Source organism: Salvelinus namaycush, chromosome 1 (assembly GCF_016432855.1).
Source record: "Salvelinus namaycush isolate Seneca chromosome 1, SaNama_1.0, whole genome shotgun sequence".
NCBI lineage: Eukaryota > Metazoa > Chordata > Actinopteri > Salmoniformes > Salmonidae > Salvelinus > Salvelinus namaycush.
The window spans coordinates 60114460-60135395 of record NC_052307.1 but is presented as its reverse complement, the minus strand read 5'-3'; the positions used below and the strand labels follow the sequence as shown (position 1 = coordinate 60135395).

Genomic DNA, 20936 nt, shown 5'->3' with positions numbered 1-20936 from the left:
AAACATGCGGGAAGTAAATGACAGACGGAGGCGCAACAACTTCCAACTTTGTTCGACATTTGAAGCTGCACAAAGAACGGTAAGTCGTGGCTAATATAGCCGACAGCTATATCATTCATAACTTTGCTAGTGTAGCATGTTGGCTAACGTAACGTTAAATCAATGAACCTCCACACAGTCAGTCAGTGCGGAAATGTGATCATTGCACCCAAAATTGACTGGCTAGGCAGTTGGTAGCCCAAATCCTGCCTGATGTTACTGATGTTCCTAAAGCCATTGACATATGTTAGCCTACTGTAACCACACACACAGTGTGTGGGTGTGTGTGTGTTAAGGTTTGAGCGATTGCGTACAAGCCTACATCGCCCGATTGCGCCCCATAGCGATCCTCGATAGTTGATCGCTATTGGTGGGGGGGGGTCTTTCTTATGGCTACCCATGTATTTCCATGGAAATATAAAGTTTATTTGGAAAGTAAGTAAGTAGATTTTTAAAAGCATTCATGATTTGCGTAAATGTAATATACTAACTATTACTCTTGTTAAAAATATGAAATGGTATTACATTTGGTGAAGAGCACATTATGACTTGTTTAGGACTCGAAACTCCAAGTTTAGGACTTGAGACTTGACTTGATACTTTACGGTCTTGACTTGAGACTTGACTCGGACTTGCCTGTCTTGACTCGGACTTGCCTGTCTTGACTTGACTTGGGACTTGAGTGCTAAGACTTGAGATTTACTTGTGACTTGTAAAACAATGACTTGGTCCCACCTCTGGTTTTTGGACTTTTCGGTCTGGGAATAGTCTCTCACTTCAAAATGTATGATTGTTGGTTGTTGTTTGTCCAACACTTTTCTGGACATATTACAACTCCGTAAACCTGACAGTACACAGGTTGATCAATAGGATGTGAAGTTCACCTATGCCGCTGTAAACGGGGTATGCATACAGCCAAAGATGAACACAGGAATGTACAAACTACAGGGAAGAACCTTTAAGCATTCTAAAGATATGCAGTTGTGTTGCATGTTGTCTAGCAATTTGACATTTCCTGGTTTCGCCCCTTCATTCCCTCTCTCCCTCCTCCATCTCTCATGCTAACCTGTCTCCCCATGCACACTAATCTCAGACCACTCATGTCAGTCAGGATTTGGAGTCTAACTCTCTCCCTCCCCCCTTCTCTCCCCCTTTCCCCCTCCAGAGAAGCCTGTAACGGTGGAGCTAAGCTGTGGGGCGGGGCCTGTCCTTGTGGTGCTGGAGCCAGGACAGCCCCTGCTGCTGGACTGTCACCTGGGGGCCACGTCACTGGACACGCCCCTCAACGTCACCTGGCTGCAGGATGGGCTCCCCGTGCTGGAGGGGGAGGGGAACTCCCTCAGGACCCTTGCCAACGGATCACTGCTGGTGCTGCCCACCTCTATGGATGGTCGGACACCTCAAGGGGTGGAGGGGGGCTACAGCTGTGTGAGCGCCGGCCCCTTTGGAGCCCTGACCAGCCGCACCATTGCCGTTCACCTGGCCAGTGAGTATTACTATTTCTCAGACAGGGCGGGGCTATGCCCGCTCAACTCCACCAGGGTCAGACTCACATGGAATGGCATGATGGTCTGGTGTCCCAACATAGGAGCACAGCCATATTCCTCAGGGGGATTTCCATACTTGGTCCTCTGTCTCAGGCAAGAGTTTGATCGTGTGGCTGGTCGGCCACACCGGTGGTATCCTGGGAACAGGTAGGCTCCACACCGGTGGTGTCCTGGGAACAGGTAGGCTCCACCAGTGGTGTCCTGGGAACAGGTAGGCTCCACACTGGTGGTGTCCTGGGAACAGGTAGGCTCCACACCGGTGGTGTCCTGGGAACAGGTAGGCCCCACACCCGTGGGTTGAGGACAGAGAGGGGGAAAGGGGGAGAGCGAGAGAGAGGTGAAGAGAGAGATAGATAGAAGGTAGCAAGAGATCCGGTTTATCCCCTCTCCCCTTCCTCTCTCCTCCCCTCTCCCCTTCCTCTCTCCTCCCTCTCCCCTCCCCTCTCCTCTCCCCTTCCTCTCTCCTCTCCCCTTCCTCTCTCCTCTCCCCTTCCTCTCTCCTCTCCCCTCCCTCTCTCATCTCCCGTCACACTCTCCTCCCATAGAGCTGCATTCATTATCCTCTGTAAAAGTGGCAGTCTTTATTCAGTCATTAGCTTTGTGTAGAATGGGACTGTATCCTCTATGGAGGTTCCTCCTTTTGTCAGCTGTCACATGCCTATTTATGAGGATGCCTTGTTTGGGGGGAATGAGGGGACAATGAGGGAGGGAGGTGAGGACAGAGGGAGGGAGGTGACTGAGGAATTTGAGAGGGATGAAGGGAGGGAGGGAGGGAGGGAGGGAGGTGGCTGAGGACTTTGAGAGGGAGGGAGGGAGGGAGGGAGGTGGCTGAGGACTTTGAGAGGGATGGAGGGAGGGAGGGAGGTGGCTGAGGAGTTAGGATTGGTGAAAAGAGAAGGAAGTAGGAAGGTAGGGGAGGATACGTTGGGGAGGAAGGGAAGGTGGGAGATTTGGGTGGGAGGTGACTGAGGAGTTTGGGATGGTGAAGGCAGAGGCTGTTCTGGGAGAGAGACTAATAAGTGTGTCCTTCAGAAGGTGTCTGTGGAGGGAGCTGGTAAATGTAATGTGCTGTAGACTGCTACTGCTGTGAGATGGATGGGCTGCTGGAGACAAGCAGGGCCAGGGGCCTGCATGAAATGGGCCTCAACGAGCACACTGACATTGAGCAGAGAGAGCAGAGGCCCATGTCTGTCTGTCTTTCTGTCTGTCTCATGTCTTTACCACCACCAATTAGGAGGCAGAACACCACATGAGATAAATGTGTGACAGTCCTTCGTCTTTAATACTCTAAACATGTTTCATGTGCATGGCTGTTCTGAATGCTCCCTTCATGTTGCTTCGTCCAAAAAGCGAGTGAGTCCGTTAAAGAGAGAGAGGGTGGGGGGGGGGGGGGGGGTAAATCGCGGTAGAGGAGGAGGGGAGGAGAGGAGTTGGTGGACATGCCGACAGACAGAGAACAGGGAAGCCATGTGTTGTGGTCGGAGAGTACAAGGGGAGGGGAAGAAAGTTGCAATCTGATCGCTGAGGGGCCAAAGAATGGGGCAGAGACAGAAAGAGGGAGAGAGAGGGGGAATAGAGAGGACAGGAGAGAGAAAGACAGGGGAGGCACAGAGAGAACAGGAACAGACAGAGAAGGGAGAGACTAAAGATAAATGTGCTATGGATTGAACTCATATAGAGCACAAGACATGCTAACAGATTTAGTTGATACAGTAATCTATTTCATCTGGTCCATTCACTCAGTAAGTTAACCATTAGCCCAGTTGGCCACAACAGTTATAAGTGCTAGCTTACTTTACAGTATTGGATGACCTGTTATCTATCTAGCTGCTCTGTGGAGCGCTGCTCTGTGTGCTCATTGAGAAACTTTGCTCCATTTGTGTGTGTGTGTGTGTGTGTGTGTGTGTGTGTGTGTGTGTGTGTGTGTGTGTGTGTGTGTGTGTGTGTGTGTGTGTGTGTGTGTGTGTGTGTGTGTGTGTGTGTGTGTGTGTGTGTGTGTGTGTGTGTGTGTGTACAACATCTAGTTTTTGCAATGACAGGTGCTGAGCTTATTTGTGCTGTTAGTCAGCTAATAATATGTGGCTTTCTGAAGAACCTTGCCATGTGAGAATCTGCTCAGAAGTAGTTGTGATAGATTTATGTTTGGTCGCGAGGAAGGATTAGCCCTTACATGTATCATGAAGCATGGCTAATGCGTCACATTTTCTAATCAGTTCAACATTTATTTTTAATGTATGTCTTGGGCTTTTACAGTCCAATGGAGAAATTAGGGACAACTTCAGGATGTAAGGATGTGACTTCTTCCTCAAGTGCTTTGTGGCTTTATGTCTAGTCTGTCACAGCGGAATATAACCCCACCCACTTTGCCAAAGCACAGGCCCCACACCACTAGAGGGATATCTTCAACCACCAACTTACCATCCTGAGACAAGGCCGAGTATAGCCCACAAAGATCTCCGCCACGGCACAACCCAAGGGGGGGCGCCAACCCAGACAGGAAGATCACGTCAGTGACTCAACCCACTCAACCCTCTCCTAGGGACGGCATGGAAGAGCACCAGTAAGCCAGTGACTCAGCCCCTGTAATAGGGTTAGAGGCAGAGAATCCCAGTGGAGGGGAACTGGCCAGGCAGAGACAGCACGGGCGGTTCGTTGCTCCAGAGCCTTTCCGTTCACCTTCACATTCCTGGGCCAGACTACACTCAATCATATGACCTACTGAAGAGTTGAGTCTTCAGTAAAGACTTTAAGTCTGCGTCTCTCACATGGGTAGGCAGACCATTCCATAAAAATGGAGCTCTATAGGAGAAAGCCCTGCCTCCAGCTGTTTGCTTAGAAATTCTAGGGACAATTAGGAGGCCTGCGTCTTGTGACCGTAGCGTACATGTAGGTATGTACGGCAGGACCAAATCGGAAAGATAGGTAGGAGCAAGCCCATGTAATGCTTTGTAGGTTAGCAGTAAAACCTTGAAATCAGCCCTTGCCTTAACAGGAAGCCAGTGTAGGGAGGCTAGCACTGGAGTAATATGATCAAATTTTTTGGTTCTAGTCAGGATTCTAGCAGCCGTATTTAGCACGAACTGAAGTTTATTTAGTGCTTTATCCGGGTAGCAGGAGAGTAGAGCATTGCAGTGGTCTAACCTAGAAGTAACAGTTTTTTAGGACTGCAGGCTGGACAGAACAGCTTGCAACCCTGGAGCTGATTGATGAGGTAGTCAGAGCTCTTGTGTTCCCCCATAATGCCCCAACTCAGTCTGGCCTGAGGTCAGGGGCCCCCTCAGCCCGATAAGACTCAGCTCCAAGACTCACTGCTGCCCCCTGCTGTTAACTACAGTTATCACGTGTGGGCTACAGACTAGCTGACTGCATCTCTCTCTTTTTCTCTTTCTCTCTCTTTCTCTCTTTCCCCCTCTCTCTTGCTGTCTCTCTCTATCTCCCTCACCTTTCTCCCTCACTCCCAGCGCTGTCTCGTTTCCATCAGGACCCAGAGGCCCAGGTGGTGCCCCTTGGGGGTGCTTCCCGCTTTGAGTGCCAGATAGACGGAGTGCCCACACCAAGGATAACCTGGGAGAAGGACCAGGAACCCATCCCCAGCCAGCCTAGGTGAGACGCGCACACACACACACACATTCTCACACACACGCACATTCTCACAACACACACACACACACACACAAACGGTGATGCACTCCAGTAGAGCCTGGCAGTAAGTGATTGTCTGTTCGACTTGGTCCCAATGCTGTCCCCTGAGAGAGCTCCAGCCGGACAGCAGAGACTGGATCTGTTCTAAGGTCCATGCTGCCACTGATCATGTGAGGGCTGTGCTCCCTCCACCATTCTACTTCATTGCATAATGGCAGTCAGGGAATAACCTGAGAATTTGGTAGGAAGTTAAATGAAATGAGTACATGTTGGTCTTTTTCAGTAGTGCAGAGTTCAGAGATAAGGGATGGACACAGGTCTGTTGGTTTCCTCTCTGTCTGTCAGCCAGAGGCTGAAGGTCAGGGCCACAAAGTGCAGCCTGGTCACTTTCTCTCTTCTGTTTGTTCTACTCCCAAATACCCTCCAGCATCTCCCTTTCACATGGCTACAGGCTGAGGCTAGTCCAGGGCCTGGGAACTGATGTGCTTAGAATCGAATTGGGTAGAAAGATGTACATAATCTACTGCACATGACTCCGCTCCCTCCCTTCTCCTCCCTGTCCTTTCCTCTCTCCTCGCTCTAGCTCCCTTCTCCTCCCTGTCCTTTCCTCTCTCCTCGCTCTAGCTCCCTTCGTCTCCCTCATGGGAGAGATTTGGCCCTTTTTAAATTAAGTTACACTTTTTTCCACCTGCTCTGTCCTCAGCAATCATAGAAAGACTGGCAGCTGTTTGTTAGTCATTTAGATGCATATCGCACACACTCGGCATGTGTGTACGCGCGTGTGCACACACACTTATGCGGTATACAGTATACAGTGAATTACTGTTCGTGGCTTGCCTCGGAGTGATCATGTGCTGAGTTGACGGCCTGTATATGTTTGCCCTTCAAAGGCCATGGCCCACATATGGCTGTTCACATGATTACTTGTTTAAATGTGTGTCTCATGTTGAATGGCCAGGAAAGTGCAGCTTTTCTTCATTAGCATGGTTAAACTAACATTGTTATAACGTTCAGGGACCTTTGCTGCTGACCACCCTTGACCACACAGAGTGGACAAGGGCATCAGAGGAGCGGGGCGGGGGGGGCAGGACCAGTGTGCTAACAGCACTCTGTGCATTGACATCCAGGGCTGAACAGCGGAGAATCATGTAGCGTTACTTATAGAAACCCCCAATTTAATGCCGTCTCGTCTGCCTGAAAACTCAAATGCACACTCTCACAGCCGAGCAGTGGCTACACACACACACACACATACACACACACACACACACACTCACACACACACTCTCACTAGTCACAAGAAACGGTCCCACTCTCATGCTCATTTACCCAAGCACTTAACACTATTGACGTTTCTGCCTCAGCTCTGCTGTTGGCTATACATTTGTGCCTGCCTGACATTATTAGAGGCATCTGGCTCAAAAACAGTCTATCCCTGTGTGACCCATAGCCCAATGCTGAACCAAGCTGTACAGTGCTGTGATGTTGTTGTGCTGACACAAAGTGGTACAAATGGGCAGCAGTAGTGATGAGACCCTGACCAGATACCAGTGTTGTGTACAGTCTCTCTGTTGCACAGATGAGCTCTCTGCCTGTCAGGGCATTACTAGTCCATCATCATAGAGTTAAAAGGCTGTGGAATAGGAGTTGAATAGTGGAAAGCCCAGGCCTCAGGCTTGGGGGAACCATCCAGGTTTGTGTGTGGGTGTGTGGGTGTGTGGGTGTGTGGAACCTGACCTGTCTTCCATGGCAGCAGAGGGGGAAGGAGGTAGGGAGGAGGAAGAGGAGCTGGTGGGTGAAAGAGAGATAAATATTGACAAGAGTCGGCACAACCAGCAGCCATGGTTGCTTCTAAATGCTGTTTTGCAATGCGCAATCTCTCTGACCTAGATTGAGAGCTTATTGTTCTCTTCTATCTATCAGTAAAGATTTCTAAATATTTCTTTCTTTCTAGTCTCTTCTTTTTCTCCCCTGTTTACGTATTCTTTGTCTTTAGGATGTATTTAGTGTAATTTCTTTCTTCTTCCTTTCTTTTGTCTACTTGTATTTTCTATTCCATATTTTTGGACGGCGTTATGCTAAATAGCTGTTAGATATAAGGATAGTGTAGCCTAATGGCCGTCACTGGAGACCTACTCCTGTAGTTCTGTATGGTGGTAATGAGCGTGTACACAGTTGGAGATTACCGGTGAGTTATTATATCTCGCTAAGCACTAGTTCTCGCTCTCTCCCCCTTCCACACACTCTCTCTCCTTCCCACCCTCTCTCGCTCCTTCCCACCCTCTCTCCCTTTCCCTCCATCCCTCTGTCTCCAGGTTCATCTCTCTCCCTAACGGTGTGCTCCAGATCTTGGGGGCGGTTAAGGAGGATGGGGGTGCGTACCGCTGTGTGGCCTCCAACTCTGCCCGGAAACGCTTCAGCCAGGATGCCATCCTCACTGTCACTACAGGTATGTTGTGATCTCTCTCTCTCTCTCTCTCTCTCTCTCTCTCTCTCTCTCTCTCTCTGATGACGTCTGTAGGCAAGTGATCCCTTTGGATGTGCTTGACCTCTCTGTCTGGGTGTGCTCTTTAAATAGCCTATTTAGTGGTTGTCTTCCTGCTTATATGTATTTCCTGGAACTCTGCTGGAATGAGAGAGGTAAAGAGACAGAGATGGCTCCAGACCTATGGCCTCATGTCTGATATCAGCAGGCTGTATACAGTATACACAGCCTCGCTCTGCTCTCCACACCCACGTCTCTTCCCTTCTGACAAAAGGTGAATTACTGATGGAGATCAATCCTGACCTTCAATTGGTTCCGTCAAACTTTAGTGTCTGTGGAAGGTCTATGTCTAGATCTGCTTCTATGTGAGTGTTAGCACGCACACAGAAAGAGAGACAGAGAGAGACAGTCTGAGCATCAGAAACATATCTGAGTCTTAATACCTATTGGCCCTATTGAGCTTGTTGCCTGGACACAAGACTGAACTGTGTGGAAATGTCTGCACCCTGTGGAACAGCTAGGGAAACAGAGATGAATCACCTCTGCACCCTGCAGCATGTCCACACACACACACACACACACACACACACACACACACTATAAGGGCACAGGGCTAGACCCAGATGCAGACACGGGAGGCAGATGGTTCGAGTCTCTGATATTTATTATAATCCAAGTGGCAGGCAAGAGAATGGTCGTGGACAGGCAAAATATCATAACAAGGTCAGAGACCAGGAGGTACAGAGTGGCAGGCAGGCTCGAGGTCAGGGCAGGCAGTATGGTCAGGCAGGCAGTATGGTCAGGCAGGCAGTATGGTCAGGCAGGCTCGAGGTCAGGGCAGGCAGTATGGTCAGGCAGGCAGTATGGTCAGGCAGGCTCGAGGTCAGGGCAGGCAGTATGGTTAGGCAGGCAGTATGGTCAGGCAGGCTCGAGGTCAGGGCAGGCAGTATGGTCAGGCAGGCAGTATGGTCAGGCAGGCTCGAGGTCAGGGCAGGCAGTATGGTCAGGCAGGCAGTATGGTCAGGCAGGCTGGTTCAGAGTCAAGGCAAGGGTCAAAACCGGGAGGACTAGCAAAAGAGATAAGAAAAAAAGCAGGCACACTGAAAGCCACACTGGTTGGTTTGACAAGACAAGCTGGCAACAGACAAACAGGGAACACCGGAATAAATACCCAGGGACAAATGGGGAAAATGGGTGACACCTGGATGTGGGTGGAGACAATCACAAAGACAGGTGAAACAGATCAGGGCATGACACGCACATTCACAAATAGACATTGCATTATGTTGATGACTCAATACTCCTTGACACACTTACTGAATGCCTTCTCTCTCTCCCACACACGCACGGATGTGTACACAAACACCACACACTTTCACACGCACACACACATTTTCACAAACAACACATATTTCACACACGCATGCAGAAATGCCCACCCACACACACACCACTCTCACAGTCACACAGACAGCCTGAGCAGGTGAAGAAATTACAGCATTCCAGCCTTTTTCACACCTCCCAATATCCAACAGACTGCGTGAAGTGATGCTAGCTTACAGTAGGAGGTATTTGGTGTGACACAAAGCCCTGCTGCCTTAAAAACCTGAAGGTCAGAGAAGAAAGCACTCCCAGACTTTTTGAGGCATTTCGTAAAACGCATGTCAAATCTAATGCCATTACATCTTTAGCCTTCACTTTGGAAGAGGTTTATGAATGGAATACCTGACAGAATAATGCTGAGCACATCAACTACACTTATTCAATTGTACATTATGTACATTATTATAAACGCAACATGCAACAATTTCAACGATTTTACTGAGTTACAGTTCATATCAGGAAATCAGTCAATTGAAAGAAATGTATTAGGCTCTAATCTATGGGTTTTACATGACTGGGCACCCACCTACTGGGGAGCCAGGCCCAGCCGATCAGAATGAGTTTGTCCCCACAAAAGGGCTTTATTACAGCCAGAAATACTCCTCAGCACCCCCCCACCCCTCATCAGACGATCATGCAGATGAAGAAGCCGGATATGGAGGTCCTGGGCTTGCGTGGTTACGTGTGGTTTGCGGTTGTGAGGCCGGACATTCTTGCAGTCAGCATGCCAATTGCACGCTCCCTCAAAAAATCTGTGGCATTGAGTTGTGTGACAAAACTCCACATTTTAAAGTGGCCTTTTATTGTCTACAGCACAAGGTGCACCTGTGGAATGATCATGCTGTTTATCTTGGCAAATGAGAAATGTTCACTAACAGGGATGTAAACAAATTTGTGCACTAAATTTGAGAGAAATAAGCTATTTGTGCGTATGGAAAATATCAGGTATTTTCAGATCATGAAACATGGGACGAACGCTTTGCATTTATATTTTTGTTCAGTGTACTTTCTCTCTCTCATCCACGCATACACATACATGTGCGCATGCGAAGCACACACACACGTACACACACTCTGAGCACAGAACTTACACAAAACCCTATCAAGGCACATCCTGCATTCCTGGGAGAACTCGACTGGCCCATTTTTAAAACCTTAAGCCCTCATGCACAACCAAGTAGTGCTGTATGTATGCTCAATGATTAATTTATAATGTGCTTACAGTATCCCAGGAACCCTGCTGGAGCTCATTATCATAATGTAGGCTCTGAGCAGAGAGACAGGCAGAGCAGGCCCCGGCCCAGGCAGTGTGATGGGCCTCCCTTCCTACCATAATTACCCCTAGAGCCACTCACACAGAGCCACTAAAAATAAGGGCCTCATCTGCTCTGCTAATGCACTCATCTACTCCTCCAAGAAAATGATGGAGATGTATTTAGTCATATAGTTTGGCAGAATTACACCACCATGCTCTCAGAGGAAGGCCCTCACTGCCTCTCCTTCATTATCTGACTCCCCTCTCCCTCAGATGCCCTCTATCTCTCTCTCTCTGTCAATCCGTCTACAATAAGTGACTCCAAAGAGGTTTAGCATACATACTATAGAGCCTTCTGCTCCTCTCTTAAGCCCATTGGGGTAGCTAGCTAGCCTGGTTGTGCAGCATTCTTTCTGGTTTAACCAGGCTAGTAGCTAGCGCTGTCTCCTCCACTCCTCTACCTGACAGAGCTGCTAACTGTCCTAAACAGTGTTGCCAACGATTTTTCAGTGAGAATCTCTATTGGGTCTTTGATTTGTCGCTAGAAGTCGCTAGATGACATTTTGCATTGCCGCGACTACATCACAGCACCAATTGGCCTTGCTGCGGCACAGCTGCGGTCCCCGACGTCGCGTTTTTGGCCCCTCTCCTGCCGCAAACCCTCTTCCCTTGTGCTTCTCTGCCTGTGTGTGCACCATTGCTGTGATTTCTGTTACACAGACAGCTTCTCCCATTCTCGTTTGTGGCAGAATTGTGTGGGAAAAGTCACTAAATGCTATCAAAGCCGTAGAAACTCTCAGTAGCAAAAACTCCCCAAAGGCAGCCTGAAAAGTTGCTGAATTTGTCGCTAAACTCTTTTACCAATATGAGTCACTGGCGGTGTCTGAAAACTTGATAAATATAGCGACAAAGTCACTAAATTGGTAACACTGATCCTAACTAACCGAGAGGGCCAAGCTTTAATCACTGTGGGCCCAATGGGAAACTAGACTGGTGTCAGGTGATCTTTCCTCCTCTATTGAGAGCTGCTGTGATGTCATAGTGATGGACAGGACAGGACAGGACTGGTGGTGCTTTCAAGACAACTGGGAACTCGAGGAAACATGGTCAAATCATGACGTCAGTGATCTTCAGGTTGGAAAGTCCGAGTTCTAGAAAAATGCTAGAGTTTCTAGCTTGGAATTCCGAGTTGGATGACCATTCCCAGTTGTCTTGAGTTCCGTGTTCAGAGTTGTTACACTGAATCCTGACAAGGGCCCCAGCATTGTCTTACATCAGATAGCACCACAACCCTGCCTAAACTGAGTTCATTAGGCACTGCGGCACCCTCCCGGGTGGTGCAGTGGTCTAGGGCACTGCATCACAGTGCTAGCTGCGCCACCAGAGTCTCTGGGTTCGCGCCCAGGCTCTGTCGCAGCCGGCCGCAACCGGGAGGTCCGTGGGGCGACGCACAATTGGCATAGCGTCGTCCGGGTTAGGGAGGGTTTGGCCGGTAGGGATATCCTTGTCTCAGTATGTAAAAATGTAATAAAAATGTATAAAATGTATAAAAATGTATGCACTCTACTGTAAGTCGCTCTGGATAAGAGCGTCTGCTAAATGACTAAAATGTAATGTAAAAAATGTCATTTGTGACATGCCGCGTTAGAATGATGGTGTCTGATATAAGACATTGAGGGTTAGAGTTGGTTGTAAGGCAGCTGTTGATTTCTGTGTCTGTGTTGTGTCTGTGATGTGTCTGTGTGCCCAGGTCCTGGCCCTGCCCAAAGTGAGGTAGTGATTGTGGCACCTCCTCAGAATGCCACAGTGGTGCAGGGGCGTCCAGCAGTGATGGAGTGCATGGCCCAGGGAGGGCAGCCCAAACCCCTGGTGTCCTGGAGCAGACAGGGTAAGACTCTCTCTCAATCCCTCCGGAGTGGTGCAGCGGTCTAAGGCATTGCATCTCAGTGCAAGAGGCATCACTACAGTCCCTGGTTCGAATCCAGGCTGTATCACATACGGCCCTGATTGGGAGTCCCTTAGGGTGGTGCAGAATTGGCCCAGGTTTGGCCGGGGTAGGCCGTCATTGTAAATAAGAATTTGTTCTTAACTGACTTTGGTACTAAGCTCCTGTGTTATTCCTGTAATATCATATTCATTGTGTTTCATATTTCTACCTTTGCTGACAAAACTCCCGTCATCACAGAGGTCTTACAGTGCCACCTAGTGGCTGGATATGCTCATTATACTTTTCTGTGATTGACGTTCAACTGCTGAACTGAGCTGCCTTGAAATGGCAGTGCCTAGTGTTGTGTGCATGAAACTACTGTTTTTAATTGCTTTAGTTTGGTCTTTTCAGAATTTTTTTTCTCTGAAATCGCTTGTCTCTTCTCTGTTCCTTTCTGCTCTTTCTCCTGGACACAGATGGGAAGCCCATCGCCACCGACGTGGTTGTCCTGGAAACCAACCTGGTGATCCCCAACACACGCCGTTACCATGCGGGGGTCTACGTCTGCCGTGCCAACAAACCAAAGACCCGCGAGTTTGTCATCGCTGCGGCTGAACTGCATGTGCCAGGTAAGAGGAAGAATATGTGAGTGTGAGAATGTGGTATAGATTGCATGTTTGGCTTCGATCTTAGATCTCTGATTTGTATTTTTGGCTTCGATCTTAGTTCTCTGGTCCTCTAGTAAATTGTAATGTATATGCTGCTGTGAAGGATTTTTTTCCTAAGAAGGATGTTTCTCTATTCGCATTCTCCCAGCCCCACCAGTGATCCTCCAGCCCCCAGAGACGGTTTCTCTCTCTCGGGGAAACACAGCCAGGTTTGTGTGTAACAGCTCTGGGGAGCCTCCCCCGGCACTGCACTGGCTGAAGAATGGTAAGCCGGTCAAGTCTAACGGAAGGGTGAAGACCCAGAGCCCTGGGGTGCTGCTTATCAACCAGCTGGGCCTGGACGACGCAGGGTACTACCAGTGCATCGCTGACAACGCTCTGGGGACGGCCTGCGCCACAGCCAAGCTGTCTGTCATTGTGAGAGAGGGTCTACCCAGCCCGCCACACCAGCTCTCTGCCACGCCCCACTCCAGCACCACCGCCCTTCTCACCTGGGAACGGCCTGAACACAACAGGGACCAGATTATAGGCTTCTCTGTGCACTACCAGCCCACTTCAGGTGTGTGTGTGTGTGTGTGTGTGTGTGTGTGTGTGTGTGTGTGTGTGTGTGTGTGTGTGTGTGTGTGTGTGTGTGTGTGTGTGTGTGTGTGTGTGTGTGTGTGTGTGTGTCTGTGTCTGTGTCTGTGTGTTTGACCTGTACGTACGACATCTATGCACAAGGATGCTAACTAGTTTCAAGTGTATAGGCATTAACATACATAGGTTCCTGGTTCCTTGATAGCATGGTAGAGAATGACACTGTCAGGTCAGGCTGAGTGTGTCCTGTGCTCCTGGTTAAACACTGAGCTTGTGTGGTCCACAGGCTCTGATCACATGGAATACCAGTTTGCTGTGAACAACGACACCACAGAGTACCATGTGAAGGAGCTACTGCCACACACAGCCTATACCTTCTACGTGGTGGCCTACTCCCCCATGGGAGCCAGCCGCCCGTCACTGCCCGTCACCGTGGAGATGCTGGAGGACGGTGGGTAGACCAAAGACCTCACTTCTCAAAGGAAAATAACAGAGACACAGTTAGATCTAATGCATCCATATGACAGCCGACATGAGTCATCATACACTTGAGAATAAAAAGAACGTATTCTACTTTGTCGCTAAGAGATAATGTAATGAATAAATTGGTATAGTAGCCTGTAGAATAGTATGGTTGATGTATGGATACTAAGAGTGTCCTGTACCTGATCTGACATGCTCTACTCCCCTGTGCCCCTCCAGAGAATATGATAGGCTACTTAAGTCACCAGACACTAGATCCAGGGTTATCTGCACTGCAAACTATATGACACATTAATACTAAGAATGTCCTGCCATGCTCTACCCCACAGTACCCAGTGCCCCTCCACAGCTGTCCCTGCTCAGCACCTCCCCTACAGACATCAGAGTGATGTGGCTGCCCCTATCCTCCCAGCACAGCAGAGGAGCTGTCACCCGCTACCGCATCGACTACTCCACACTGGAACAAGGCGAGCACATCGCCATCTACTGGCACGGAGGCCACAGTACTACACTGCTGTCCTGTGTTATTATAACGCTGTCCGGTATTAGAACGTGGTGGTACATGTGTTCATGTTTCAGGAAGGCACAAAGCCTCAAATCAATGCATGATTTATGCAACCATAAAGCGTGCGCATCTAAAGTTAGGATTCCTGTAGTAGAGAAGTATGTTAATTATGGCTGAATGTGTGCCTGTTTGTGTGCCTATGTGCGTGTGTTTGTGTATGCCCTGTTGGCATGTGTATCAGTATGCAACAGCAGAGAGACAGCCAGGCAGTTGTTGTTGGGGAGTGTGTCCTGAATGACTACAAAAGACTCTTAAACTCAGTCACACACATTTTGGCTCAAAGAACAATTGTGGATTCTAAGCATTAAGTATTGAAGAGTGACTTGGGGTATAAGCCCAAAGCATAAAGTGTTCTATGTTCTATCCATGGTATACAATGAGTCATCAGGTCTTGCATAATAAGATAATGGATAATTATGAAGATGGGCTGCATCTTATGTATATCTTATGTATGTGTGTGTGTTTACTGCAGTGGACAACGTGTTTTCTGTGGAGGTGGGGGGGAATGAGACTCAGCTTACCTTGCGAGAGCTACAGCCTAACCAGGCCTATCGACTGCGGATGGCGGCGGGAACGGGAGCAGGCTTTGGTGTGCCCTCTGAGTGGTCACAGCACCACACCCCAGCCCACTTTAACCACAGCATGGGTGAGACCTCGCGCCCTGCCCCCTCTCTCTCTCTCTCTCTCTCTCTCTCTCTCTCTCTCTCTCTCTCTCTCTCTCTCTCTCTCTCTCTCTCTCTCTCTCTCTCTCTCTCTCTCTCTCTCTCTCTCTATATATATATATATATATATATATATATATATATATATATATATATATATACTGCTCAAAAAAATAAAGGGAACACTTAAACAACACAATGTAACTCCAAGTCAATCACACTTCTGTGAAATCAAACTGTCCACTTAGGAAGCAACACTGATTGACAATAAATTTCACATGCTGTTGTGCAAATGGAATAGACAAAAGGTGGAAATTATAGGCAATTAGCAAGACACCCCCAAAAAAGGAGTGATTCTGCAGGTGGTGACCACAGACCACTTCTCAGTTCCTATGCTTCCTGGCTGATGTTTTGGTCACTTTTGAATGCTGGCGATGCTCTCACTCTAGTGGTAGCATGAGACAGAGTCTACAACCCACACAAGTGGCTCAGGTAGTGCAGTTCATCCAGGATGGCACATCAATGCGAGCTGTGGCAAAAAGGTTTGCTGTGTCTGTCAGCGTAGTGTCCAGAGCATGGAGGCGCTACCAGGAGACAGGCCAGTACATCAGGAGACGTGGAGGAGGCCGTAGGAGGGCAACAACCCAGCAGCAGGACCGCTACCTCCGCCTTTGTGCAAGGAGGTGCACTGCCAGAGCCCTGCAAAATGTCCTCCAGCAGGCCACAAATGTGCAACAATGTTTGATACCATTCCATTAATTACTATAAGCCCATCATCCTCAATTAAGGCGGCACCTGTTCTAGATACAGGTCTATAGAATTACAGAATTTAATATTAAAGCCATTAGGAGACTGTCAAATTGAGTTGGTACCACAAATCAGTGTCTGGATCTTGTTTTCTTGAATCATGTCATGTGCTCTAGTAATGTTGTTTCATGCTGGCTCCTTGTTTGCTTTTCGTCTTTCCCAGTGATCTTTGCTCCCACAGAGCTGAAGGTTAGGGCCAAAATGAACTCCCTCCATGTCACATGGCAGCCCCCGCCCAATCACACGCAGATCTCCGGCTACAAGCTCTTTTGCAGGGAGGTGGTTGGTGAAGAGCTGACCAATGGGGAGACTCATCCTGAGAGGGAGCGGGTGAGGAGGATGGAGGCCCACACCATCAAGCTCCGCAAGAGGGTCAAACATCATGAAGTCTCTAGTCTGGGTGAGTCTGGGATGTTCACATGCCAGTGTTGTTTAAATCACTTCCTACTGGTCCAGGTGATATTATTTGTATGGTAAAATGTGACTATTAATAATATGTTTGGAACTCGTGGTCATTATGCCAAGCTTTCTTGTGGTTATGTATAATTTGGTGTGTTTCTGTGTTGAGATACGTTTCTATATATTTCTGTGTGTGTGTCAGTCCCTGACAGACTATATGAAGTGAAGGTGTGGGCCTTCAATAAGCAGACGGATGGCTATGCTGCAGGATGGAAGGGCAGGACAGAGAAGGCACATGGCAAAGGTGTGTCTATTCATCGGTGTGTGTGTGTGTGTGTGTGTGTGTGCGTGCGAGCGTGTGTCATTCTATTCTGTCTGTCAGAGTTAAAGAAAGTCTGTACAAACCACTATTTGTGTATAAACTGTATGTGTGTGTTTTTGCAGCACCCCCTAAGGGGAACCCCCCTCCCCTGCCCCCCAGCAGCATCAAGGCTACAGCCAACAGCTCCACATCCATCTGGCTGCGCTGGGAGAAACCTCGCTTCAGCAACGTCCGCATCATCAACTACACCGTACGCTGCAGCCCGGCCGGCATCAGAAACGCATCGCTTGTGTCCTACTACACCAGGTCAGTCAGGGACCATCCCAAACACAACACATCTCCAGGTCTCCTACTACACCAGGTCAGTCAGGGACCACCACCCCTAACACAACACATCTCCTGGTCTCCTACTACACCAGGTCAGTCAGGGACCACCCCTAACACAACACATCTCCTGGTCTCCTACTACACCAGGTCAGTCAGGGACCACCACCCCTAACACAACACATCTCCTGGTCTCCTACTACACCAGGTCAGTCAGGGACCACCACCCCTAACACAATACATCTCCTGGTCTCCTACTACACCAGGTCAGTCAGGGACCACCACCCCTAACACAACTACATCTCCTGGTCTCCTACTACACCAGGTCAGTCAGGGACCACCACCCCTAACACAATACATCTCCTGGTCTCCTACTACACCAGGTCAGTCAGGGACCACCCCTAACACAACACATCTCCTGGTCTCCTACTACACCAGGTCAGGGACCACCACCCCTAACACAATACATCTCCTGGTCTCCTACTACACCAGGTCAGTCAGGGACCACCACCCCAAACACAACACATCTCCTGGTCTCCTACTACACCAGGTCAGTCAGGGACCACCACCCCTAACACAACACATCTCCTGGTCTCCTACTACACCAGGTCAGTCAGGGACCACCACCCCTAACACAACACATCTCCTGGTCTCCTACTACACCAGGTCAGTCAGGGACCACCCCTAACACAACACATCTCCTGGTATCCTACTACACCAGGTCAGTCAGGGACCACCCCAAACACAATACATCTCCTGGTCTCCTACTACACCAGGTCAGTCAGGGACCACCCCTAACACAACACATCTCCTGGTCTCCTACTACACCAGGTCAGTCAGGGACCACCACCCCTAACACAACACATCTCCTGGTCTCCTACTACACCAGGTCAGTCAGGGACCACCACCCCTAACACAATACATCTCCTGGTCTCCTACTACACCAGGTCAGTCAGGGACCACCACCCCAAACACAACACATCTCCAGGTCTCCTACTACACCAGGTCAGTCAGGGACCACCACCCCAAACACAATACATCTCCTGGTCTCCTACTACACCAGGTCAGTCAGGGACCACCACCCCTAACACAACACATCTCCTGGTCTCCTACTACACCAGGTCAGTCAGGGACCACCACCCCTAACACAACACATCTCCTGGTCTCCTACTACACCAGGTCAGTCAGGGACCACCACCCCTAACACAACACATCTCCTGGTCTCCTACTACACCAGGTCAGTCAGGGACCACCACCCCTAACACAACACATCTCCTGGTCTCCTACTACACCAGGTCATTCAGGGACCACCACCCCTAACACAACACATCTCCTGGTCTCCTACTACACCAGGTCAGTCAGGGACCACCACCCCTAACACAATACATCTCCTGGTCTCCTACTACACCAGGTCAGTCAGGGACCACCACCCCTAACACAATACATCTCCTGGTCTCCTACTACACCAGGTCAGTCAGGGACCACCACCCCTAACACAACACATCTCCTGGTCTCCTACTACACCAGGTCAGTCAGGGACCACCACCCCTAACACAACACATCTCCTGGTCTCCTACTACACCAGGTCAGTCAGGGACCACCACCCCTAACACAACACATCTCCTGGTCTCCTACTACACCAGGTCAGTCAGGGACCACCACCCCAAACACAACACATCTCCTGGTCTCCTACTACACCAGGTCAGTCAGGGACCACCACCCCTAACACAACACATCTCCTGGTCTCCTACTACACCAGGTCAGTCAGGGACCACCACCCCTAACACAACACATCTCCTGGTCTCCTACTACACCAGGTCAGTCAGGGACCACCCCTAACACAACACATCTCCTGGTATCCTACTACACCAGGTCAGTCAGGGACCACCCCAAACACAATACATCTCCTGGTCTCCTACTACACCAGGTCAGTCAGGGACCACCCCTAACACAACACATCTCCTGGTCTCCTACTACACCAGGTCAGTCAGGGACCACCACCCCTAACACAACACATCTCCTGGTCTCCTACTACACCAGGTCAGTCAGGGACCACCACCCCTAACACAATACATCTCCTGGTCTCCTACTACACCAGGTCAGTCAGGGACCACCACCCCTAACACAACACATCTCCTGGTCTCCTACTACACCAGGTCAGTCAGGGACCACCACCCCTAACACAACACATCTCCTGGTCTCCTACTACACCAGGTCAGTCAGGGACCACCACCCCTAACACAACACATCTCCTGGTCTCCTACTACACCAGGTCAGTCAGGGACCACCACCCCTAACACAACACATCTCCTGGTCTCCTACTACACCAGGTCATTCAGGGACCACCACCCCTAACACAACACATCTCCTGGTCTCCTACTACACCAGGTCAGTCAGGGACCACCACCCCTAACACAATACATCTCCTGGTCTCCTACTACACCAGGTCAGTCAGGGACCACCACCCCTAACACAATACATCTCCTGGTCTCCTACTACACCAGGTCAGTCAGGGACCACCACCCCTAACACAACACATCTCCTGGTCTCCTACTACACCAGGTCAGTCAGGGACCACCCCTAACACAACACATCTCCTGGTCTCCTACTACACCAGGTCAGTCAGGGACCACCCCAAACACAATACATCTCCTGGTCTCCTACTACACCAGGTCAGTCAGGGACCACCCCTAACACAACACATCTCCTGGTCTCCTACTACACCAGGTCAGTCAGGGACCACCACCCCTAACACAACACATCTCCTGGTCTCCTACTACACCAGGTCAGTCAGGGACCACCACCCCTAACACAATACATCTCCTGGTCTCCTACTACACCAGGTCAGTCAGGGACCACCACCCCTAACACAATACATCTCCTGGTCTCCTACTACACCAGGTCAGTCAGGGACCACCCCTAACACAACACATCTCCTGGTCTCCTACTACACCAGGTCAGTCAGGGACCACCACCCCAAACACAACACATCTCCTGGTCTCCTACTACACCAGGTCAGTCAGGGACCACCACCCCTAACACAACACATCTCCTGGTCTCCTACTACACCAGGTCAGTCAGGGACCACCACCCCTAACACAACACATCTCCTGGTCTCCTACTACACCAGGTCAGTCAGGGACCACCACCCCTAACACAATACATCTCCTGGTCTCCTACTACACCAGGTCAGTCAGGGACCACCACCCCTAACACAATACATCTCCTGGTCTCCTACTACACCAGGTCAGTCAGGGACCACCACCCCTAACACAACACATCTCCTGGTCTCCTACTACACCAGGTCAGTCAGGGACCACCACCCCTAACACAATACATCTCCTGGTCTCCTACTACACCAGGTCAGTCAGGGACCACCACCCCTAACACAACACATCTCCTGGTCTCCTACTACACCAGGTCAGTCAGGGACCACCACCCCTAACACAACACATCTCCTGGTCTCCTACTACACCAGGTCAGTCAGGGACCACCACCCCTAACACAACACATCTCCTGGTCTCCTACTACACCAGGTCAGTCAGGGACCACCACCCCTAACACAACACATCTCCTGGTCTCCTACTACACTAGGTCAGTCAGGGACCACCACCCCTAACACAACACATCTCCTGGTCTCCTACTACACCAGGTCAGTCAGGGACCACCACCCCTAACACAACACATCTCCTGGTCTCCTACTACACCAGGTCAGTCAGGGACCACCACCCCTAACACAACACATCTCCTGGTCTCCTACTACACCAGGTCAGTCAGGGACCACCACCCCAACACAACACATCTCCTGGTCTCCTACTACACCAGGTCAGTCAGGGACCACCACCCCTAACA

The 20936-nt window shown here is 49.8% G+C and overlaps 1 protein-coding gene across 6 annotated transcripts in view; it reads left to right on the top strand.

Annotated features, from left to right (window-relative positions):
• Positions 1 to 20936, top strand: part of igdcc4 (immunoglobulin superfamily, DCC subclass, member 4) — a 50187-nt gene that overhangs the window by 17668 nt on the left and 11583 nt on the right. For 4 of the 6 annotated variants that reach the window (XM_038991778.1, XM_038991769.1, XM_038991752.1 and 1 more), the window contains exons 2-13: positions 1205 to 1525; positions 5048 to 5189; positions 7544 to 7677; positions 12102 to 12239; positions 12755 to 12907; positions 13095 to 13505; positions 13809 to 13973; positions 14335 to 14547; positions 15043 to 15216; positions 16203 to 16439; positions 16641 to 16742; positions 16883 to 17066. In XM_038991778.1, coding sequence (XP_038847706.1) covers positions 1205 to 1525; positions 5048 to 5189; positions 7544 to 7677; positions 12102 to 12239; positions 12755 to 12907; positions 13095 to 13505; positions 13809 to 13973; positions 14335 to 14547; positions 15043 to 15216; positions 16203 to 16439; positions 16641 to 16742; positions 16883 to 17066 — 2374 coding nt within the window. The remainder of the gene's footprint in view (positions 1 to 1204; positions 1526 to 5047; positions 5190 to 7543; positions 7678 to 12101; positions 12240 to 12754; positions 12908 to 13094; positions 13506 to 13808; positions 13974 to 14334; positions 14548 to 15042; positions 15217 to 16202; positions 16440 to 16640; positions 16743 to 16882; positions 17067 to 20936) is intronic. The other 2 variants (XM_038991785.1, XM_038991793.1) reach the window with 1 other exon arrangement.